General features: G+C 48.5%; 2 protein-coding genes and 1 long non-coding RNA gene across 3 annotated transcripts; 1 reads left to right on the top strand and 2 right to left on the bottom strand.

Annotated features, from left to right (window-relative positions):
- Positions 1–111: 111 nt before the first annotated feature.
- ERICH6 (glutamate rich 6) lies at positions 112–11811 on the bottom strand. Its single transcript, XM_083848919.1, is given in 13 exon segments — positions 112–706; positions 977–1208; positions 1973–2125; positions 2924–3009; positions 3156–3313; positions 4143–4210; positions 5206–5339; positions 5343–5363; positions 5442–5543; positions 6393–6509; positions 6620–6666; positions 8909–9024; positions 9352–11811. Coding segments are annotated over 12 exon segments (1494 nt in total). The 5' UTR covers positions 9021–9024; positions 9352–11811; the 3' UTR covers positions 112–442.
- On the top strand, positions 3147–7191 carry LOC310904349. The gene is made up of 4 exons (XR_014588240.1): positions 3147–3284; positions 5437–5554; positions 6353–6560; positions 6762–7191. It is a non-coding gene; the product is annotated as an uncharacterized lncRNA (long non-coding RNA).
- Positions 11812–11947: 136 nt separating the features above from the next.
- Positions 11948–22603, bottom strand: SIAH2 (siah E3 ubiquitin protein ligase 2). Its single transcript, XM_083848931.1, has 2 exons — positions 22113–22603; positions 11948–13439 (listed from the first exon to the last, which is right to left on the bottom strand). Exons 1-2 carry the CDS (start codon positions 22515–22517, stop codon positions 12882–12884), a joined length of 963 nt encoding a protein of 320 aa, XP_083705057.1. The 5' UTR covers positions 22518–22603; the 3' UTR covers positions 11948–12881.
- Positions 22604–24201: the final 1598 nt, after the last annotated feature.

Below are 24201 nucleotides of genomic sequence, written 5' to 3'. Positions count from 1 at the left end.
AGCTGTGCTCTGCTTGTTTTCTTCTTTGTGCCAAATTTATGGGCTGAAATGACTGCTCAGCCTGGGCTGGTTTCTTCTGGGAGATGGAAAAGAAGCCACTCAGGAGCAATGCACCAACCTCAAGCATGGATTTATTGTACCCTGAGCAAAGCCCCTCTTCAAGCCTCACAGACAAGACGTACTTCGCCATGAGCTCACACCAAAACGTGAGCTGGTGCTTCTTGCACCACAGCCTCACTTACGCTGAGCAAGCACCTGTCAGGTGGGAGGGCCACAGGAGAGTGGCTGTGCAGAAGGGCTGCAGGCTGTCCTCGGCTCCACACCGCAGCGGGGTAAAGCTGCAGGTGGAACCTTGCTGAGCACATGCAAGCGCCACAGCTTCAGGGGCGTCTCTGTCTCTTCCCAGGCTCGGCTCGTTTTGCCTTCACACCATACATGCTGGTCAGACTTGAGCACTTAGTATCGCCCTAACTGAGCTGCGCAGCTCTTCACTTAGGTCAGAAGTTGTGCAAAGGTGTAAGATCTTTAAAGTCTGTGTCATAAGGTATGCTGGAGGCTTGATTTTGTCCCATTGCTCGTTGGAAGGAAAGCTTAAGCATCCGCGCAGTTTATCGAAGAGCCGCAGGATCCTCACCCTGAGGGCCAGCAGCAGAAGGTCGTCCTCACTCAGCGGGGTGGGCGGACGCAGCCGGCTGGCCGGACTGACCTGGCAGGAGCGGAGGCGAGCGGTGTCAGCGGAGCCGTGGCCATGCGCTGGCTCCGAGGAATGAGGGCTTGGGGTGAGGCCTCTCGCCAGGAGAGAGACCTGCAGAGCTGGGTGACCCTGGGGCTGCGGGGCAATGCAGGGGGCACCCACCGTGGGGCAAGTGTGATCCGTGGGCAGGAGCTTCCCCGGCTGCCCCGCTCCTGCTGCGGGGAGCAGCTGTGTGTAGAGCTGCCTGTGCGCTTGAGAAATGCCTGCGCGCTTGAGAAATACCTGCACTTTGGTTCCCACGTTGAATTTTGCTTGTTGTCCCATGGCGAGGAAGGAAACAATGATCTTGTCCTGGCCCACAATCCTGACCCCGACGTGCTGGTTCAGGGAGATGAAGATGGGGCTCAGCGGGACGCAGGGTCCTGATGATGTTAAGCTGTTTGGCCACGTCCACCGTCTCACCCTGCTGCCTGCCTTGTCCAAATACTGCCCTCCCTGAACATTCATGTTTATCCTAAAAGAGAGGAAAATCAAAGCTCCGCACCAAGATGGTGCATCCTGCAGCCTCCACTGCCCATATCCCTGGCACCCCACAGGGACAGGATCTCAAGTCAGTGCTCTGCAAGCCAAGGCACAGCCAGTTTTCGGTTTAAACCCCCCAGAAAACACAATGGGGAGCAGCCCTTCTCTTCAGGGAGGCTCCCAGCACAAGGCCACAAGTTTGGCACCCCAACAAGAGTGCTGTTGGGCTCAGCCCCTGGAAACTACCCAGGCTGCAGCCAGGATACAAAAAAAAAAAAAAAAGCATAAAAACGAGAGGCCAGTAGCACACTGAGTGCTTTCTCCTCCTTACCTAACTGTTTGGAAAAAACAACAACAACAACAACAACAACAAAACAGCAGCCAGTTTCAGAGTTTTGCATTTCTACACTACTGTGGGCAAATATTTCTCTGGTGCGGGGAGAGGAAATGGGTGGGTTTAATCTTAATTTCGTCCGGAATACCTCTGAGCCAAGGCTTCCTCTCTTCATAGGAAGAATTTCCACGGAACAAGGGGCTGCTGCATCAACTTGGCACACGCTGTGTGTCTCTGAAAGACTGCTTTTTCCCAATGGCATTACGAGTCTGTAAAACACACTCGCTCTCTCTACAGATCGCACCTCCCCTATGCTATATCTGCCTTTTAATTTCTGAGTGCTACTAAAAATACATTTTATGACCTTTGAAATATAAAATGTGCAGTGGACAGAAAAGATGCTATGATTGCCACAAACATACCATACAGATCCGTGTGGGTAATAACAAGTACTTCTGCCATTGGACTTAAATACTGCTTGTATTTCGGCGTTATTGTGCTTGTCTTCCTGTACTATGCAAATAAACCATTTTCTTTCTTGTATGACAATGATTGCCAGATTTCCAGATGGATAGCTATCGTCAGATAAGGTGTTCACAACGCCTTTGTTTGTGTGTTTGATCTGTTTTTACATACTAAATATTTCAGAACACTACTTTGAAGTATAAAAGTTGCTGTATTACCTGGATTATTGTGTTAAAGGCAGAACAGTGGTGTGCAGCCGGTATTACCTGGGAAAGGGCCAAAGTTTGTTTTCCTACATTAGTTTTCTGTACACTGACAAAAGAAGTGGTCAGAGTACACTTTTTTGTTGTTTTTTAACCAATAACCTGGGCAGAATTGCTTAGAAGCCTTAACGACACATCCGTGGAGCCTGTAACGCGTATTATTGAAAGTACAAGCCTTGCAACATGAAACGACCAACTTAACGTGAATGAAGACAGAGAAAGCAGGGGCAGGTCTCACACAGCTTACAAAAAAAAAAAAAAAAAAAAAGTAACAACCAGGGGAAAAAAATGGCCCTAGCCCCTGAAACCTGACTTGAATGTATCTGAGCAGCAGGTATTTTGTGTCTCATTGGGGCTGGCAGCAAGGCTTCCATCCATGGGACCACACCTTGGGAGTGGGTCTGAACACCAAGCTGGCATGTCTAAGCTGAGTATTAAACACACGAGTGCCATTCCTTCATCGGAGTTACTGGCTGATCTGAAAATATTTTACACCAAGGGCTATTTAAGCTGTTTCACTACTGCTTTTTTTTTGACAGTGGAAGTGGTGGGCCAGGTTATTCTGTGATAAAGCAGGCTAGAACACACTTAAAAGTACATTTCCAGCCCTGGACTAGTGCTGGCAGGTAAGCCCCGTAAGGATACAATAACTGCGCTGTTCCATCTGGAAGCATGGTAAGAAATTTCCCTCCATGTTTGTAGTATCTTTCCAACAATTCATTCTTCACTACCTAAGATTGGAAAAGAAACAATAAAATGAATGACAGAAGTCCTGCACACAGCTGCCCCTTTAAAGGCACCAGTGCAGGGCTCCAGTTACTCTGCAGTGTGGGTGCAATCCAGGTGCAGCTCGTCCCATCAAGCAGCAGCTACTTGCCCTTCCGCCCACAACGGTGAAATCACAGCAGGTGATGCTGTAGGAGATGGGCTCCTCTTTGGGCTTTGCTGCTCTTTCACCAGGTACCAGTGTCCAGCCTGTTGGAGATGGTGGTTCCTGAGAAAGCAGGTAAGAAATCATGCCAGGTTGTCTTGAACCTAAAGAGGAAAGGGAAGGGTTTGTGTGCATCAGGTAGGGCTGGTACCTCTGACATCAGGGCTGCCTGGTGTCTCTGCAGGGAGACAGTAATTTGGTGGAATGCAAATCTCTGGCTGAAATGCTCTATCCTGGGAGTGTCTTGGGGTACTTTTTATCTAACAAGGATTGTCCTAGCTGTTCAGCTACTTCAGAGTCCAATTTTCTACTTTTATATGTATGTGTGTGTAAATAATGACATTTTTCAGAAAGCACTCATGGCTCCGTGCTCTAGAGGACTGAGAATAAGCAACCCTTGGTGACACAGCAACCTTATTGTCTTGACATCTTCTGTGGAAAATATGCCCATATTTGAAATCCCATTTACCTGTTCTTAGTCAAAAGGACTTTGCTATTACTCACTAGATCCCCAAAGCTGCTCAGTCACCTGTAGTCTGAGCTAGAAATTCACTGTTCACTTTATTAGGTAAAACCTTGATCACCTTAATTCTGAGAGTTCCTACCTTCCAAGGGGTTGGCTTTACAAGCTTATTGCTCTCTAAGGTCAATTTCTGTGTATCTCTGTGGAAACTTTCATGTAGAAGCACTGAAAGTCATAGTAAGGTAGGTCCTCTCTGTGCCATGGCCACGTAACTGTTCTTGCTTTTTTCATGTGAGAGATTAAATTAGATGTTGCTATATTAATTAATGGGATTGCACACTGGACAATGAACTAGCATGTCGCTGCATAAATCTTCCTATCTGATTAGAGATCATTAGAGACAAGCAATTCCACCAAATTCATTGTTGTGATAAATAGATAAATAAATACGTAGATAAATGCAAACTCACATTCGGCTACAGTTGTTGGCTCAGCTGCCAGGAAAGCTAACTGTCTGGCCATTTGTCTCTCCTGCTGCCTGGAAAATCAAAATGTTCATGACACACACTTCATGTATCCTGTTTTAAATGCTAGCAGTGCTGGATATTGTTGCAGTAGGAATGTAAGTTTCTGAATCTGTTTTTCTCTCCACTACTGTAATTGCAAATAACTATTGGAAACAATGGCATATTATCAATCTAATATCCCAGCAAAGACAAATTTTTCCCTTACAGAGATTTCAGTGAATGAACTCTGTGATTGTAATGGTATCAACTCTACTAATAGCAAAGCTTAACATGTTAATGAATTTTATATGAGGATTTTTATGTAAAAGGAGTGCTGCCCGCTAGATGAACAAGACAGGTGATGTGCAAGAATATTTCACTATTTTTTCTTGCTTAGCTTCTTATAAACTTGACTATGCCTAACAACGGCTTTGGTTTATGTTCTGTGTATAATTTGAGGTAGTCACACCATCAGACTGCAAAAGATCTTTAGGGAAACTAGCAGTTTACTTCTAGGTGTGCTGTGTTACTTGTCTTTAAGCCTATGCCATACACTTAGCAGGAGGCCCTAAGTTTATGCAGGTATCTAAAGAACTCAGCAGAAGTCAAACTCAGAGTTCTTAAGGCTTCTGCAAACTGGAATCCAAATGCATGTCATGGTTTATGCAGCAAAATAGGGAAATAAAAATTCGAGCATTGTTTTGGCACATGGGGCAAAAGTGAGATACAAATATTGTCCCTGCCATAGTTGCAGTTACATTTTGGGCCCTTCCCGTGTCTGGGTATGTTGTATCTATTACGAACAGCAAGCACATGCTTTGCCACCCTCTCATACAAATTAGTAAAAGAAAAGCCAAGAGGGTCTAGATAGAATATAAGTGCATGTTGCCTGACTTTTTTTTTTCTTCTTCTTTCATTCCCCCATGTTGTAGTTTTATTTTCTTGCTACTTCTTCTCCCTCCAGAGTAGCCTATTGTTTCTTATACAAAAGCAATCCTTAGCTCTCTCCATAGCTGCTTCATGGTACCTCTGGTACGCTCTCTCCTTTGACAGGCGTCTTTCAGCTTCAGTGCCATGGGACTTGTGGGGTTTGATAGCAATGGGAACATTCCAAGCACTTTCGCGATTCTTTGTCTCCTTTACGATGAACTCGTAGAGGTCTCAATTCTGCTCACAGCAGAACTTCTGGAAGGCAGAAGAGCAGTGTCACTACAGCAGGACTTTTCACAGTAAACATCGGCTGATCCTTTCCCACCAGCTTACTGATTCATAATCCTGTGACTCTGGGCAAGTGTCCTCAAAGGAAGGAAATGGCTTCAGCAGGCTACCACAGAACTCACACTTTGGAGTGCAGTCCTCCTCTACCTGAAGTGGAGGTATGGATGACAGAAGCATAGTATCAGCACACAAATCCTTGTTTTATATTGGGGAAATAAGGCTTTGCTCGAAACGCAACACTTTAAAGCATGTGTGTAAGAACAGTTAAAACACATCTGTGTCTGTGATATCTTGGAACAATTTAAATCAGGCCATTAGGTTCAGGAAACTACTAAAAAGAAAAGCTGATCTGTAGCAATTAAGAATCTTAGTACTGCTCAAAGAAATGGAATTAATGTAGTGTTTGAGACCCATCCATCCCAAAGAGAGGGAAAGCTTTGGAAAGTGCAGAATGCTGCAGTTGAGCACTCTGTTGCATTAACCCTTTCAAATGCACTGCTTGTGGTTTTGCAGAGAAAAACCTTCCTGACTGCAGCTCTGTTGATCATAGAAGAATCTGTGTGGGATTTCATTAGGAATCACCAGCAGACTTGCCGATTAAACAAGCTGAACATATTTGACTAGATGCAAGTCATAGCTGTTGCACTGATGCACTTTAAGGATGGATGCTAGATATTTTGAAAGACTGATCTGTTTTTTGAAAACGCATTTTGAAACTGATGTATAAAAGATGCAGCTCCCAATAGCACCTGCTAAATGTAGTGTTTAACGCCTCTGCTCACAAAGGCAGCACACCTGAGCTCAGCACTCTTCAGAGAGACAGCAGTTGTCCCCAACAGTAAGGGGTGAAAGGGTATTTGCTATGGCCGTTTGGCAACCACACTTTATTTACTGTAGCACATGTTTAGCACTTTTGAATCAATCTTTTTCTGACCATATAATTTTTAAATACTTAGCTTCTCTGGAGCATGGTTTCTGGAACTGCCACTGACTCACCTCAATCTGCATGCTGTCCCACGATGATTCAGGTCTGTAGGCCAGAATAGTCGGCAGGCCAACAGAGGGGAGTGTCCGTAGTGATTGCTTGAACAGCTTCACAAAATCTTCTTTGAACTTGAAGAGGAAAAATGAAATAGCAGTATGGAGTCATATCTTTGTTCAAAGGTAAAAACACTAAGCATAAAATTCATATATAAAAAATACAAAACTGGGTGAGTACTTACCTCCAAGTTGCACAAAGTATCTAAACTGCTGAACTTGTCTGGCAGGGCTGCAAGTGATAGCAATAATGAGAATTATTGAACAGCAGTGCTGTGTTCCCAGAAAAAAGATCTCCTAGACTCTCCCATATCTCCTCTCTTCCAGCACGCCACCCTTTTCTCACCAGCTACCTCAGTGGCCTGAGACCTCCTCAACGCACACCTTTCTACGACTTCAGAAAGGCTGCCCGGGAGCTGAGGGTGACCCTTCCTAAATGCCACAAGGACCTGAAATGGGCTTGACCTTAAAAGCAGTCCCACTGAAGTCATGGAGATGGCTTATTGCTTACAGTCAATGACTTGTAGCACTCAACTAATATTGCATTGCACTCTAAAACATTTCCAGTCTCTCTGGTTCTGAGAAGTATGAGTCAGAGAGGCAATTGTTTTTTCTCATCTCCAAGTGCAGCCCGTGCTGTGTGAGTGCAAGGAAGAGAGTTTTGGCCTCTGAGGCGGCAGGAAAAATCTCTTGTGACCGGGTCTCTGTCACTGTCCTCAGCAGCCCCACATTCACTCCAGGCAGGTGGTGTTACCAACACCCAGCTGCCCCAGGTGTGCATCTTACTGCTGCTCCATGTGCATCGTTTGCTGTTTTAATACTGATGTGGTCAGTGTGTGAGCTGCCATTGCTTCCCCTCCAGGCAAATTAAGCAGTTTCCTTGTTCTTTTAAGCATGATTTTCAGTTCCTTTTGCTGCCACACAATTTGTCTTGTCCATTTAAGTAAGCTCATTGTGGCTGAACGTTTTCTGGAAAGCAGATAAAGAAGTCCTGGGTAGGCTGAAATACCAAATGCATTTCTAAGTCCTTCTCTTCTGAAAATATGACAAAATCCAAGTGTGTAGTTGGAAAGGACGGGGTAAGAATCACAGCAGCCTCAGGTCAATTCCCAGGTCTGCAATGGAAGCTGCTGCTTGGTGACATGTCTGGAAGTGAATGCACTAGCGCAGGAGGAAAAGCAGAAAGCAATGCTATAGGAGTCGCATATACTTTTAAAAGACTGAATGATGTGGCTGATGGCTTGCTTGAACTTTTTTTTTTTTAAATTGCAGTTCAAAGATATATGTAGTTATCAACCTCTGCGATCATGCTGCATCGCAGAGTGTAACCGCTCTCAAACCCCACCCAAGAAGTGACTTCAGGAGGGCAAAACGCAGCAGCAGCACTGTGCAGCCTGGGCATAGCCCTGCGTGTGCTGCGGTACTGAGGGCTTGCCAGGAAGCCCAGTTCCTGGCCACAGTGCTGGGGGATATTCCCCCTCCTTAACCTGCCTTCTGTATCATCTCTATCTGCTGCTGCTATATTCAAACACAGGTAGATGATTTACTGCTGGCACAAGTTTTTTGTTTTTTTTTCTGTACCTTGACCATGACAGTGACAGTCATGCTGCAAAGATGTGAACCTCCACTTAAAGTAAAAAGTCTGTAACACTTTTCCCCTGCAAAGACATTCACAGTGACTTTCCAAACGTTCTCCAAGGGTTAGCAGAGAGCATTCTTTTTCTGTTGTAGGCTGTGCATGCCCTCTTTCTATTGGGATGGATTTGCACACAGCTTTCCCTACTACTTCCAGGTGGTGTGCTGTGTTTTACAACCCAGGTTGCTATTCCTGCTCCTGGAGGCACAGGAGATGTTCCCCTGCAGAGGACTGGATGCCATCCTGCACAATGTTCTCTAGGTGATCCTGCTCAGCAGGGGGTTGGACTAGACGATCTTCAGAGGTCCCTTCCAACCTCATCCATTCTGTGACTGCCTGGCATTGAAAATGAAGCACGAAGGATGCTCGATGGGGTGCTCAAACGGGATAGTTTTAGTTTCTACCTTATCTTAACATATTGCCTGCTGAAGTACAACCTGCTTCACCCAGTAAGTGAAGGGGCTGGTTACTGAGTCACACGTATGGATGACTCAGCTGAGCAGGAGGAGAAAAAAGGTTGATGTATTTTCAGCTAAGAGGCTTTGAAGTACCTCTCAAAAGAATACAATGAGCTATTCCTGCCATCTGCTGAGCACTTCCACACCCACTGGCTGGCGCAGCATTCCTGCACACGCCGCGGAGGCCCAGAGGTTCAGCTGGAAGCAGTTCTGCAGCGGTTCGTGAGGGGACTGCTGGGGCCGCCCCTGGGCTAGTGCTGGTGTGCAGAAAGATCTTGAGGAAATAGCAGGGTCCTCTACAGCAGGCATTTGGGCACCAGGCAGCCTGTGTGAAAGAATGCAGGTGAACAACCTGCTTCTTGAGAAAAGCTGTTGCTTACGTGATTTTTCGTAGGCATGTTCATAAAGCCAGCTAGCTTCTGTTTGCACGGACACTGAAATTCCTGGTGGCTTCTGCACACTGGTGGGATTGGTAATGCCTGACGTTTCCATCTCCCTTAATTTAAGACAGAAACCTGCGTATTAGTCCTATGCAATGACTTCAAAGCAGTTGCCTTTGAAGAATAAACTAATAAACAAAACTTCTCCAAATGTATGTAACCAGAAATTAGAACGGTTTAGACATAGGAAGTGGGGCTTGACTCTGGCTTTTCTGCTGTTGGCCAAGGACACCTGAAGTGTCTGGTCTAAAGGCTGCAGACGTGCCCCGAGTCAGGCTGTGGAAGGCTGGCACATGGCCTCACGGTGCCCATGACCCCGCTCTCTCCCGCAGTGCCTGGGATGCCCTGTCTGGGCTTTCGCTGCCCTGGCATCCCCAGGCTACCTCAGCACCGCTGCCCCGTCTCGCCCGGGTGTCACCAAGTGCCCGGCTCGGTGGCTGCGTGTGTCACAGCACCGGTGTCGCTCATCTCGGCACTCCCTGCAGGTGACGATACCGGCTTCCTCGGTGCGCCCCTCACGCGAGCAGGGCTGTGGGGCCGGCCCTCAGCCAGCAGCGCGGGGCGAGGCTGACCCTGTGCCGTACCGCTCGGCCCCGGCCATGGCGGACTCTGGTCTCTGCGCGGTCTCCGTGGTGACGCGGCGGGCGCAGGGGCTGCCGGGCTGCCCCGCCTGGGGCCGCGTGCCCTGGGGACGGTGCCAGCAGCGTGAGGCGAGCCCGGCAGGGAGCGGTGCCCGCAGCCACCGCTGCCACCCTGGTGGTGTGGTGTGGTGTGGTGTGGCCGTCTGGCGTGAAGGCAGCCTGGGGCCGCGGGGGCCTGGGCATGGTGGGGCTGCGGCCGCCTGTGTGAGGGGAGCCGGACCAGGGCTCACAGAGCTTGGTGTCGCTGGGGCGTTGGGGCGGGCGCTCCGCCGCACTGGGGTGCTGTGTGGGTGGCACAGCTCTGTGCCGTGTTTGCTACGGGCCGTCTGCCACAGGCGGTGTTAGAGCCAGGCTTGAGCTTTGACCCGCAGCAGCGTGGATGTGCTCTGCTGTTTGGACGTGGTGTCTGCAGCTGCGGTGACCTTACAAGCACTCATGTTACGCAGGATGATTGAGATGTACTCACTTTTAAAAATGGAGAGCGTGTTGGCAATAACACAGCCACAGGGTGGAAGAGCTTAGGCAGTGCCACACTCTTGTGAACTCACCGGTCCCTCCAAGTCCTTGCGTTTTCCCGTTTGTTTAAAGTGGAAATGCTTTTAGGAAAATTCTCAACAATATATTGTATCAACTCAACAGAAAAAAATAAAAAAAAATTCCAAGGTGCAGCTCCTGATGCCTTGTATCACCCTGTCACAAGCTGCAGTCAGGTAGCGTTGGCAGCGTTGGCATGGCCATGCCGCCATGCCTGCTGGCACTGCCACGGTGCGGGACGTGCCGGCGCGGCCACGCTGCAGGGCCTGCAGACCATGGGCAGAGCTCTCCCCCAGCTGGCGGCACTGGCCCTGCAGTGGTCCCACTGCTGCCGGTCACCTCGGGTGGAGTTTTCCCAGGCTGCGTTTCTGTCTGTTTCAAAGTCAGATTGCTTTATTTGTGGTCAGGAGTTTTGTTAATAAAACCAGGCTGACTTCTGTAATGTTTTTGTGGGTATTCTGAGAAACTTCCTTAACTGATGTGCTGCTGCTTTCCTTGGCAATGTGCTACTGTCCTGCCCCGACCGTGGATGTCGCTCTCGGGACGTTGTGCCAGCTCCTTTGCACCCAGTTTTGTAGGGAAGGCAACAATTTCATCAGGTGTCGGAACCAACGTCACATGTTCATTCACTGATCTAAAGGGGAAACACACAACTTACTGGCAGTACAAGCTGAGGTACTCCTTATTCTAAACTCAGTTGTAAGAAAGATACTGGGTGGTGTCTCTTTTTCTTTTTTTCTTCTTTAATGTAACAAAAAGTATCTGTTCCTTCACAAGAACTGAATGGTGTAGGAAACCGTGGTGAAACTGTGTTAAATTATCTATTGTGGGTTATTAGCAACATTGGACTAATTAATTTCATTTCATGAATCCTGCTACAATCAAAGACTTGCTTCAGAGTTTTGTTTTACACAAAAAGCTCTTAAGCCCAAATTGTCAGTAAGAAAAATTGTCTTCCACTATAAACGTTACTGAGATATGGGAAAATGAATTAAATTCTTAGGAACACTTGCTTAACAAGTCCTGCTAAAAGCACAGGTGTTAACTCTTGTGAAAGCCAGAGCTTGACTTTGATCCCGCGTGAGCAGGAGTGAATTAGTACATTTGGCTGATGCTGCTGGAGTTCTGCCAGCACAGTGTAAATGAGATCAAATGTAGGATCTTTACAGGAACTGGATACAAAAAGATTACGGTAATTCCTTGTGTGTTTTTTTTTTTTTCTCTATGATCACTTCCAAATTCTCAAGAACAGAACAAGCTTCCCCCTCTCCGATGCTTTTCTTGTAATTCTCTTGTGCTTTTCTATGGACTGCTGCCAACTGCTGTGTGATGTTTGCATAGGACTTTGTGTCATAACTCGAGAGATCTCTTCCCTGAATGCATATAGTTAGGACTGTTTTTCTTCCCCATGTATTATTTTATATTTATTCACACCAAGCTTCATCTGTCACTTATGTAGCTTTTCACTATCGTGAGGCTTACAACCTCTGAGTAATTCAGCAGGCTGTGTAACCTCACAACATATTGCCTCTTCCAACCGGCATCTTAATACTCTGCAAAGTCACATGCAGACCTAGTATTTTTCTTGATTCAGACAGAAGGCTTCTGGTAGCAGAGGGGGATTCGCAGGCAGATTCAGCTCCAGTGGCACGCTGAGATTTCAGTTTGCATGAGTCAGGCTAGGAATCAAATCCTGCAGCCCCTGAGTGGCTGGAGGAAGAGCTCAGCGTGTTCAGCGAGGCAGGGAATACCGAGGGACCTGGAAGCAATAGCTGCTACCACACATACGCATTAGTGCAGCGTAGTTTTTGCAAAATATTTATTACAAAATAAAAGTAAATATGGCAACAAAACTTAAATAGCAAATGACATGACACTGGCCATAAAGCTCTTGCTATATTATTCTAATCAGTCTTTTACAATAATCAAGTATGTCTCCAAGGGAAGCTGCATGTAGACAGGTTGAATATATTTCTATATTATTGGCTCTAGCTGTTTGAGATGTATTAAGTCGTGTGCCTCCTGCTTTCACTAGTATCCAGCTGTGAGCTGCCGTGCCTCGTGCTGGGCTCCCTGTTCTCCCTAAAATGGACCAGAGCAGGCAATTCCCATGCTCTGTAAAATCTGCTATGCTTCAGCCATCCTCACTCCCCCTTTTTTTGAAAACACAGCAAATAATCTGTGCCCATCCCTTTTTAATATGGTAGCAGGAAATGGAGTAGCAACACTGAAGTACCTATTGATCTACTTTGAGCCACACCGTCTCTTGGGAGGTCTGTGAGAAGCTGCTTGGATTTCTTTCTTTTCCCACCTACTAAAAACACTTAAAAGTCACCAGTGAGAGTAAATCTGTTTTCAGACAGACTTACAGCCTAAATGCTGAAAGGGCTTTCAGGTGCACTCCAAACAGGAATGCAGTCCTTCAAGTCTTTTAAGTCATACGTCTAATGGAAGCACTCTTTAAATAAAATATAATTACATTTAAAAAGGTGTCCGTGTGGGGGGAAATCTTCCTAAGGCACCCAAGAATTTAAAAAAACCTTTTCTTGCTTATATTACTTTCAGGACACTTTTGTTCCTCTTCTCTCCAAACTTAAAAATGTTGGCTAGTTAGGAACCTTAACATACACGAAGACATGGTTGAATATCATTTAAAAAAACAGAACAAAAAGAAAATTATTGGTAAATGTAAAGCACTATGTCAGACAGCCAAAGGTTTCACTAACTACACAAATATATCACGGACAACATGTAGAAATGGTCACATTAATTCCAAGGTTTCCGTTGTCAGCGAAAAGGTGTGCTATAGCTGTATCGAAAACTAGGCAGTCACTGTTGAGTATGGCAGCAGACACCCCGTCGTGGATGGAGCGGGGAGTTGCCTCCCAGGTCAGCCTGCGGCGGTTGCCGTTCAGCTCCAGTCTGTATGCAAAGTTCTCTGCTTGCTTACGGGTGCCGATGAGCAGCACGATAGCGAAAAACTGCTGATGACCTTCGTACTTCTCTTGTTTCTCCAGCACCAGCATGAAGTGGTGACCAAAGCATGACTGCATCATGACCCAGTCAACAGCACCTGGAAGGTTAATGTCTGTGGCAAGAAAAACGATGTCTTCTCCCTGAAGGGTGGTAATGCTTTTGTGGGCATGCATAAGGTGGGACATCACGGCTTCCAGAGATCCCTGCCATTTACAGGAGGCTCCAGGACATGGGCAGGAGTAGGGACGATACTCACATATGTCTTCGTGTTCTGGCTTTTCTGTGTGATGTAGTGTCAGAGAGCAGCCTGTCGTTGCGTACTGGAAAAAGACCAAAGACAAGGCATCAGGAAACACGCCCAGCAGAACTGTTCATTGCTCCCACCTGTGATCAAATAGAACTCTCGTTTTCATTGCAAATTTTACATTAGATACTTTTATTTAGCTCTGAATTTAGAGCTGAGCTTATTTTTTTCCTCTTAAAAACAGGTTATTCCCGTACTTTTTTGTTGTTGTTGTTTATTTTTAATGCAAGCACTTAGATAAAATAGATTATAAGGTTGAGTTGTAGATAGATTTGCTGTTGTAGTTAGATCTGATCAGCTGAAGTGGTCCTGGTATGAATTTTTCTTTTCTTTAAAATGAAAAAGGATGCTAGTTTGGGCAAACAGCTACTAGAGTGGTGTATTTTTAATAAATATACCTAAATACCATCACAGAGCAAATGCATTTCCATTAAACTAAAATGCAGAATCCCAACGGTTTTAACACTGGAACAGTTTCAACATTGCAGTTGTGAGGAGTGGAAAGACAGATGATGATTTTTTTCAGTGAGCATGAAGCCGGTGCACAAATAAGTACCATGCGACTTCTCTTAATGTCACTGGGCACCTCTGAAGGTTAATCTGCTTTAAACAAACAGGGATGCTTTTTCTCTTTCTACAGTGAGTTCAGTGGTCTACACTGACTACATTGCTTCCTCATTACCTCTAGAGAGAAAAAAAAAATCTTTCCTGTTCTTGCCAAGAGCATAGCTTCCGCAGCCTATAGATAGCTGTGGTGTTACCTACAACACTGCTAGTACTATCACGAAGGTTGTAACTTGTGTGCGTGGCGGCTTACAGATGCTACAACGCTTCCTTGAGGACAGGCATTCTTCTTTGAGACTAAATGTGAGGACCACGTTTGCCATCCTAAAGAGAACGTCTGAAGTGACAAAAGGCTGGCCGAAAAAAAAACAAGTCTGGATAGAATTTTGTTTTTTAAAAAGTCAACAAAGGAAACTCAAAATTAACCAACATTTAAATGCTTATTTTGGGGTTAATACAAGTGCAAGAAGTTTCAGCTCAAAGGGTTACATGCCTGAGATGCAAAAAGCCAGAATCTTCTTTACTTCTGGCAAATCACCCAAACTGCAACATGGTGCTAGAAGTACTAGGACAGAAACTACAGCTTGGGCTTCTGTAGGAGCTTGTTTTATAAGCCATAATATGTTAATGTGAGCCTTCATTTACTGTGCCTGCCCCTGCTGCTTAATCCTCTGCTGGAGGATTTATTCACATATGTGAGCAGGAGATGCAGGAGAGCAGAGGTGTGCTGCAGTGGAATGAGACCGTCCTCCTGCCGAAGAGAGAAGCCCCATCAGGCAAACACGGATCCTGTGCCAGCTGCGTCGTCACCGTACATTTCTCTCACCGTTCTGCTGTTTTCTCCCCACGTTCATCCCACTGTTGACACTTTAATCACACTGCACTGTGTTGAAGAGCTGCTCTGAGTCTAACCTGATTAACAAAAACATAAGTAAGACTACATAAGCTGCTGGTTAGCCAAAACCAGATGTCTACATAGACCAGCATCCTGCCTCAAAAAGTGACCAGTGGTGAACATGGCAAGAGCATGAAGTAAACAGCGGTGGTTTTTTCCTTCACTGTGTGACATACCTCCTCTCGTTTGTTCCTGAACACATTGCTGCTGGTGACATTTGGCAAGCCCTACTGACAGTGCGAGATTGTGAACAGAATTATAGAATGGTTTCATTTGGAAGGGACCCCTAAGGATCATCTAGGAACAGAGAAAACTTGCTGTCTTCATGCTGCTTGGCAAACGTCACTGATATTCACCGTACCCCTCATTCAAACTGAAAAGTCTTTAAGTCTTTCCCTGTGTACAGGTTATACAATACCTTTGATCTACTTGCCCCTTCTACCTTTTCCACTTCTACTACATCCTTTCTGAGACAGGGGAACCAGGGCTGCATGTGGTATTAGCACACGTGTGCCACTAATGCCTGGGTTGATGTGACTGTTTTATGCTTTTTTGTTGCCTTTCTCCCCATTTCTAGTATACCAGTTTTTAAAAGTATTATGTACTTGTTTTCATAGTGTTTTATTTAGCACCATATTTGCTTTCCTAAGAGGAAACAGACAGCTCAGAAGTTATCACAATATATATAATTTAGCATTCCATATTTTTGCCATATACGTCACTTCACACGTGTTGGTCTGGACTTCACTTTTACAGGATATCTGAGTGTCTTAAGGCATTCTGAAAACATTGTCTAAGCTTGAAAGTGCTTGGCAGGGACAGGCCAGTAGTGCTCACCTCATAAATGCAGGCAGGCAGGGACACAGGATTAAAGTAACTTGTCTGGAGCCACAAGGGAAATCAGTAGCAGAGCTGGGAATAGACTGCCAAGTCCAAATCCCTATCCTGCTCTAGCCAACAGACTCTCCCTGCAGTATACAAGTAGCTTGAGATATAAATTAAGCTTCCAGGAAAGAAAAAGCCTTCCTGCTCCTGTATGTACGTAGAACAGCAGTGTTCAGGGCCCCAACAAGGATTTACACCCTCTTGTGCTTTTCCCTCCTCCTGTGTTTTGTAGAATATCTATCCCTGCTTTGAAGAGCCTTCCAGCCTTTCAAAGCATTCATTCAAGCTCAGTGACAGACGCTCAGCCCCATCTAGCAGTGATGCTAGTGAGATCTGCTGGAGATACACAGCGGGGTCCAGTCCGCAAAGCAGTGAGCCTCTGTGCCTTCCAGAGTCTTACGCGTGTGAGAAGGAACGTTTGGGCTGCCTTAGAAACTCTGCTGTGCTAGCAGTGCTGTGTGTTCTGCTACAGCTCACCTGGAAAGGGCCAATGAGTGTTGTGCCATTAAATATAGAGTGCACAGGCTCTGTACATGTGCAAATAGGGAAACATAGGCAGGCCTCCGTGTGTAAGGGCTCTCTGATCAATTAAAGACATTAAACAGTAAATATTAAGCAAAATAAACATGTATTTTTATCAGAAAGACCACTTTATTAGAGTTTATTATGTCTTAGAAATATGTATGATCTTGTTTTAGTTTGTTGAAATCTTAAAAATGATTTTTTTTTTTAAATTAAGAAAACCTCTGAAGAGGCTGTATAGTAAGCATTAGATAACATACAGAAATTTACATACAATAATAACATAAATATGGAATTTGTCGGCAAGTGGTTTGCTTACGTAGCAAGCCTGTCATTCTTTCCCTTGAACTGATGGTGTAGCAAAAGTGGTCTAAGGACATACAGCATCTCTGCCTACCTCCTACTAAAGAAAATCTGAGGGAGTGATCAGTCTGATATATTTAAGACTTTTCAGTTTATATACAACCTTACCTCACCTTCCAGTTTTAAAATCCAGAATGTTACTACTGGCTGTGAGGTGCAGAAAGACTTTCAATTTACTGCTTCAAAATGGAGCCTAAGAGTACAATAAAATGAATTTACTGGATTCCCTTTTCTTCAAAGGATCAGAACCATCTGAAGACTCAGAAATATGGCAATACCTCTAGTTAGAGATGGCTGTATTAAAGGATCTTGGATGACCCTCTTTATGTGAGGTACCTCTGTCCTAGATCCCAAGATACAGAGACACCACTCCTAGGAAAGCTAGAAAGAATGATGTTTCACTCCCCCAAAGAATCAAGCCCTACGTACGCAGATTTTTTTCATGTATGTAATAACTAGAAAAGCCAATTTCTTTGTTATGTATAAGACATCTTTAAGTTGAATTAATCACACCACTGAGAACTCATTGATGTACCTACCCATGAGGGGTCACCCCCCCATTATGCATTGCTAGATGCAATTCCACAAACCTGCCCAACAGGGCTGCTAACCGTGTGTGAACAAACACAGATATTCTTGCCTTGCTGTTGAAGGTAAGTCCTACCATAAACTGGAACACAAACAGGAACTGCCTAGAGTTTTACGGAGCACAGATCAGGAGTGGCCGTCTCCATGTCATTTCCACGGCCACTGCCAAGATAACTCAGGCATGAACAGCTCTGATTGTCAGGTCCCATTACAAAAGGCTAGCAAAACACGGCAGGACACAGATCTCTGCTACTACATGTGGTTATATGAGGACTGTAGTTCTGGAGATGATGATTAAGAACATTTACAGCTCTACTTGCTTTCTAGTATACTTTGGATTAAATGGTTAAATATAAAAATGCCTCTCCTATGCTATATTGCTCAGTTAGCCAGGTCACAGTCCCAGCTTTTAGCAGCTGACAATCACAATATATCTCACAAGATTGCTGTAAAAGTGGCTTTTGATGTCTGTTCATGAAGCCTTGAAGTCACAAGATTTTTCATAGCCAGTTTTGGACCAAAAAAATTCAATGTCGCAGAAGAACCTATTTACCAATTAAGTCAGCTTCATAACTAAAGAGCACCTTTACGTTATTCCACTTGCACTTATTTAAAAGATGAGGAAAAAATACTGTAGTATTCATTAATTAGGCGTTTGTGTGTGATTATGATTGCGCTTAATTTTCTGTATATTGCTTTGAACTCTAAAAGCTGTATTTTCAGTAACTTTACTGTGATTTTAAGATTTAAATCTCCCACAGATTTTTTTCCAGAAGTCCTGTAAATTTCAGAACTGCATTAACTGTAATTCTTTCTTAAACCATTTATGAACCCTCAAAGTGGCTGCAGCCACAGGCAGCACCAAATCCCTGTTTTCTGTCAGCACTATCATGTCTCAGCCCTACTTATTCTACATATTTCTAGTACCACTCACAGAGTTATTTTGAGAACTACACAGAACTATTCTGGAAAGACAACTGCTTTTATTTGTTCTTCCATGTCTTCTGGGGCTCTTTTTTTTTCTTTCCTTTCTTTTTTTTAAAATTAAAAAAGATTCCCCTAACTTTGTTAAAAATCCTGGTGATAAAGCAGGACCAGCTCCTCAGCACGGCAGAGCCGCTGCCTGCCAGCCGCAGCACGAGGTGAGGCGGTCCTCACCCCGCCGCCGGGAGCTGCTGCGGCGCGAGCCCGGGTGGGACAGGCCCCGCTGACCTGGGCGATGCCCACCTCCGCAGTGGGTGCTCGTGGCTTTGCAAGCACTAATGTGAGAATTAGTCTTGACAGTCTCCTTGCTGTTTCTGGGTCTGAGAAAGAACAGTGAAAACTATTAACATATGCTAATTTCACTTTGCTGCTCTTGGGAAAAGCGAAAGCAGCAGAACGGGAATTACTCATGGTGGAAAAAAATCCACATAAAAGAGAGGGCGTGAGAAGGTAGGTGAAGCAGAGCCTTGTTCGCCTCTCTGCCTCCACAAGGCACTTCCGAGTGCCCAGAGAACTGGGCGCAGAGAGACCTCGAATGGATACTGGCGAGTACGAAGGAAGCACGCTCCTGCCTGGGGCAGGGCCGGGACGCTGGCCGGGACCGGGCGGGCGCGCTGCCTGTCTTACCCTCTGTGCGGCCTGAGCTACACAACTCACCTGAGCGCAAGCACAGCCCTGTGCCAGAGGCACGCGTGTGGTCCTGGCAGCGTGGCCAAGGGCTGCTGGAGACGTCCAGAGCCTGCCTGCAGAGCTTGCCCAGCTCCTCTGTGCTGGGCCCCAGAGCCGCATGGACACTGCTGCCATCCCCGCACCGCTCCAGAGCCCCCGCCGTATGCTGCGGCTCCCAGATGGGCTCTGGCCTCCTGCTGGCACAACGCCTCATGGCAAAGCATACCAGCCGCCGCTGGTTCAACTCTCACATTCTCCCAGCTCTGCGTGAGGCCTCGAGCACCGTACCAAGAACCCAGACAAACCCCAAGTCAATACTAACCCAGCACTGTCAGTCCTGCGCACCTCGGTGGGAGATTCTAGCACAGAGCCCAGTCCAGGATTGTTTCAGAGACCACCAAACCACTGCTGGCTCAGTCTCCTCAGGGGAGACAGAGTCAAACCACTCCCAGTCCCGTAACCAAAAAGCTGAGCTATCTGATGCCCTGGGCTTCCTGCAGTCACTGCAAACCTCCAGCCTCACTTGCGTCCCTCCTGTCTGCAAGCTACTGCTTTGAACAGCATGACGTTAACCACAGAAGTAACACTTGGAAGTACTTTTGGAAATACTGCTTTCTTAATTGGTTTACATGTGCTGGTCTTTTTATTATTATTTATATTTAGAGAATGCCCATCTGCAGAAGTGTTTATAGCTGATGTACCTGAACCAAAACTTGACTGACAGTTGGGTCAGTTCTTGGGTTAGGGGAAGGCTCTTTTTTTTTTTAAATTTTTTTTTTTATTTTTCTGAAATGTACTTATCTTTATTGGTTTCTATTCCTCTACCCATGGAGAAAGAAATCCTAAAAGGGTGAACAAGCCAATCCCATCAATTAAGGGCTTTAGAAACCTGTTACCAATGGAGTAAATTAAAGTCTGACAGGCAAAGTTAGGAATGCCTTATCCTCCTTAAGGCAAGAGTCTGTAGGCTTTTTCTTCTTTTCCCCATATTTGTTTAACTGTATCATGTGGGTCAGAGCAGGTGTCCTGCCTGGTGGTTCCGCTGCTGGGCAAATTTGCATGCTGCATCTATCAGCGTTGCGTTTCAGTGCAAAAAACAACCGTAAGGATTTGGTCAGAGGAGCTGTTCCAATGTCGATGCATCAGTTTCACTAAGGATGACTAGAGAATACCAGTTGTCACAGGTTAGACTGACGAGACACTTCAGAAAATGAAAAGTAGGCCAGCATTTGTCCTAGTGGAAAAAAAAAAGGCAAAACAAAACCCAACAACACAGAAATGCCCTGACTGCTCTTATTCCCTTAGGCTCAGAACCAGCCACCGCTGGGCACCTGACCCGCTGCCCTTCCAGCAGCGCTTACCCGTGAGAGGACCTGCGCACCAGCACTACGTGCCGTCTGCTCTTGCCACCACGAGACCGCCTCCCACGCAGGAGCCGAGCGGTGAAACAGCCCCACACTACCAAAAGCTCGGTGCGGTGCCTGCAGCCATCCCGCTCTGCCTTGTGGCCCAGCCAGCTCTCAGACAGGTGCTCTCTCACCACCGCCTGCGCCTACAGAGCTGCTGGAACTAACACATGATTCACTCCGGAGGTGCCATTATTCCCGTTGCATCGTTAATGACTCCTGGCTCCTGCGGGCTGGCTAGAGAAAGGCTGTTTAGGGCCTGGCTTTGGCAGGCACATGCGATGAACGGCTGCTCCGCGGGCAGCTCCCACCAGAAACCTCAGGACACGGCTCCACCAGTCCTGCTTGGCTGTTGCTCCCCACCTTGCCACTGGCAGCTCCCTATTTTAGATCTTCCTTCTCATATTCCATGTCAACGATGGCTTTGGCAGTTCCTGTGTCTGTCCCACCATCACTCCAGCCTGTGGTTTTAAAGTGCTTTTGCAACTGTGGAGGCCTAAGCGTTGAGGGACTCCAGGAAGACGTAAAAAGGGCCCACTCAGCACTGCCCGCACACAGCTGCCACCCTGATAAATGTGCACTAGGAAGGACATGAACTCTACAGCAGTTCACCTTGTTCTTTTAAACAGAACACTTACTTGAAAAAAAAAGACTTAAATGTTTAATCTGAATACTTGAAATAGTACTGAGACAGAATGGACTTTAAAAAAAATAAATTCAGGCATCATTACTGGACTGACAGCTTATCAGACCCTGTCCTTCCAAAGGAGGATTGCAAAGAACTAATGAGAGGGTCGGGAACAGGATTTCTGCCGCCTCCATGAAACTTGCTCTTTCTCTCAACTAAGCATCACCATAGGTTAAAATATCTGGAAAACAAAAAAAGTTCTAGTCTTAGTAATTACTGATTATGCCAAACACTAGGACAAAATTTAGACCAGGATTTACAGCGAATTAGAAAGACTCATTACAGGTTTGTTTCCAAAGGCTGGTGATTCTCCCATCGCGATGTGTCACTTCAGAAATCTGCACAAACGTAGAACAGGCCAGCGGAGGCCAGCAAGTACTTTCTTTTCTGTTCTGTGTTCACGATGGGGAAGAAATAAAAGCTGGGGATGGGACAAAGACCAGCACAAAGCGCAGCCTTTGCAGAGCTGCAGCTTGCTTTGCACGGTGGCTCAGGACGAGGCCGGGTGCAGGAGGGCACTAACTCCCGGGGCAGCTGCAGGGAGCGCGCAGCCACCCGGCGCCCCCCCACCGGAACGCCGCCCAGCGAACCCGCTCTTGCTTACTCCGGGTTTCTCTCAGAGAGCTCCTTAAAGCCCTCTCACGTACCGTAACGCCGCTGGATGAGGACGAGACACGCACCCGCTGAGGAAATCCCGCAGCGGGCTCCCCTCGGCCTGCTGGCTGCTGGCGGTCCCAGGCGGTTACACCGGGACGTCGGCACCGCTGCGGGCCGGGGGCAGGGGGCCGGGGGCAGGGGGCACCGGGGGCACCGGGGGCAGGAGGCCCGGGGGCAGGAGGCCCGGGGCAGGGGGCACCGGGGGCAGGGGGCCCGGGGGCAGGGGGCACCGGGTGCAGGGGGCCCGGGGCAGGGGGCACCGGGGGCAGGGGGCCCGGGGGCAGGAGGCACCGGGGGCAGGGGGCACCGGGGGCAGGGGGCCCGGGGCAGCGCCGGGCCGCCCCCAGAGCCGCGCTTCTTCCCTCCGCGCTCCCGGGAGGGGTCCCGAGCCCAGGGCCAGGCTGCGGGCACGAGCGGGCCCCCGATCCCGGACGCGGCGGGCCCGGGGCCGGTCCGCCCGTCCCTTACCTTGCAGGGGAAGAGCACGGCCGAGGCCACCTTCTCCATGGCCAGGTTCCTGATGCTGGGGGTCAGGGAGCCCCGGCAGGTGGGGCAGAGGCTCAGCTTCTGCCGGCATTGGTTGCAGACCAGGTGCCCGGCCTGGCACTGCAGGATGGGCGGCAGCACATAGTCGAAGCACACGGGGCACTCGAAGAGCGAGGTCAGCTCGTGGTGCTGCGGGGACACCGGCCCGCCGGCCCCCGACAGCACGGCGGCGGGCACGGCCGAGGAGCCGGCGCCGGACGCCGCGATGGTGGCGGCGGCGGCGGGAGCGGCGGCGGCCGGGGACGGGGCGTGCTGCTGCTGCTGCTGCTGCTGCTGCTTGCCGCACGGCTTGCTAGCGCCGGGCCCGGCGGAGGACGGGCGGCTCATCGCGCCGCGCGCCCACCACCATCGGGCCGCGGCCGACCGGGAGCCCGCCGCGCCCGGCCCCAACGCGGCGCTGACGCAAGAGGCGGCGGCGGCTGCGCGCAGCCTCCCCCGGCGCGGCCGCTCCGAGCATGCTCCGCTCCGCGCCCGGGCTGCCCCGCTGCGGCCCGGCCCCGCGGGTGCCGGAGGGCGTCGGGGCCGCGGGGGCGGCCGCGCCCCGAGGCGAAGCGCGGCGGTTTCGGCGCGGCCGCCGCCGCCGCCCGGCCGTGACTCGGGCGCTGCTCGGCCGCCGGCCCCGAGGTGCCGCCGGCCCCGCGGGCGTTGCTGCGCGGGGACACGGGCACCGCGCCGCGGCGGGGCCGAGCGGGGCCGAGCGCGCCGCGGCCGCCTTGCGGAAATCCCTTCGGCGGAGCGGGCCGGGCCGCGGCCCCTGCGCCGCCTTCACCCGGCGGCTCCGCCGGTCGCCGGTCCGCCGCGCGTCCGCCGCGCGTGACGGGCCCGTCCCCGAGCCCGGGCGGCCCGCAGCCCTCCGGAGCGGCGCTCCGGCAGCGGGCGAGCCTTGCGGAGCCGCGAGCGGAGCCGGCCGCAGGGCGGGCTGTCGCCGGGCGGCGTCGCCCCGCGCCCGGGCGCGGCGGGCAGCGCGCGGGGCCGCGGCCTGTGAGGCGCGGGCCGCGGGACGCGGGGTGGTGGCGCTGGGGGGGCGGCGGGCAGCGCGCGGCGGCGCCGTTATCTGCGGGGCCCCGGCGCCGGAGCCTCGGCGGTTCCCGGGGAGCCGAAGGCGGCCGCCGGCGTGCGTGAAGGGCGGTGTGCGGAACCGAACGGCCCAAACGCGGCAGCGGCCGGCGTAAATGAGATCGCTCGGGCAAACGTGAGCGTGCGTGTGAGCCTTAGGGGAACCGGGCGCGGCTTGATGCCTTGCTTTAGGAAAGGCTTGTAACGTGAAAATGTGAGAAAGAATAAAGGATAGCTTTATTTAAAAATGGTGCTTAGAGTGAAATACTCTCTTCTGCAGCACTGTTTTATATGTGAGGGTCAGATGGTGAAATAAGTTGAGCAATTTTAGTTCCCCAGACAAAAGAAGTTTGAATATAAAATGTGATGTTATAGACATCCTGTGTTTTAGAAGCCTTGGAGAAGTGAAGACAGTCTCAGGACAGAAAGCTTCCAAAGTCCTTTTTGTTTTATAGCAAGACCGAAGAAAAAATAAGTGTTTTCTTGTAGATGGCAGAGCTGTAGTTAAATGTGCATATTTTGTATAAGTTTAATAGTCATCCGCCTCCCGTGATTTTGTGGCTCTCCTTGCTCTGGGATTAGATGCAGTTCTGAACTTTCGTACAAAATACTGCTTCGGTGCCCCTGAGCAGCACAACCGATCTGGATGACCGTAAGTGAGTGCCGTAATACAAGGTTATTTACCCTGTCAGCAAAATGTTCCAATTACATACATTGCTTTTGCAAGAGTTCTCCTTGTGACTTGACTCTTCATGTCCTTAAATGAGCAATACTTTCTTCTGATACCCACAGCAAGCATTATTAACACTTCCCTAAAAGGGTGTTATTATCAAAGTTCCTTTAGCATGTGCAACTGCATGACTCATTCGTGACTCTCAGCCTTGTGAAAATTGTAATGAAGGCACTATCTGTTCTCAACTTTCATTAAAAAGAAAGTGCCTTATTATCAGAAGTC

The sequence above is a fragment of the Anser anser genome, assembly GCF_964211835.1.
Source record: "Anser anser genome assembly, chromosome: 9".
Classification (NCBI taxonomy): domain Eukaryota; kingdom Metazoa; phylum Chordata; class Aves; order Anseriformes; family Anatidae; genus Anser; species Anser anser.
Note: the sequence above shows the minus strand (reverse complement) of the source record. Positions and strands in the feature narration are given on the sequence as shown.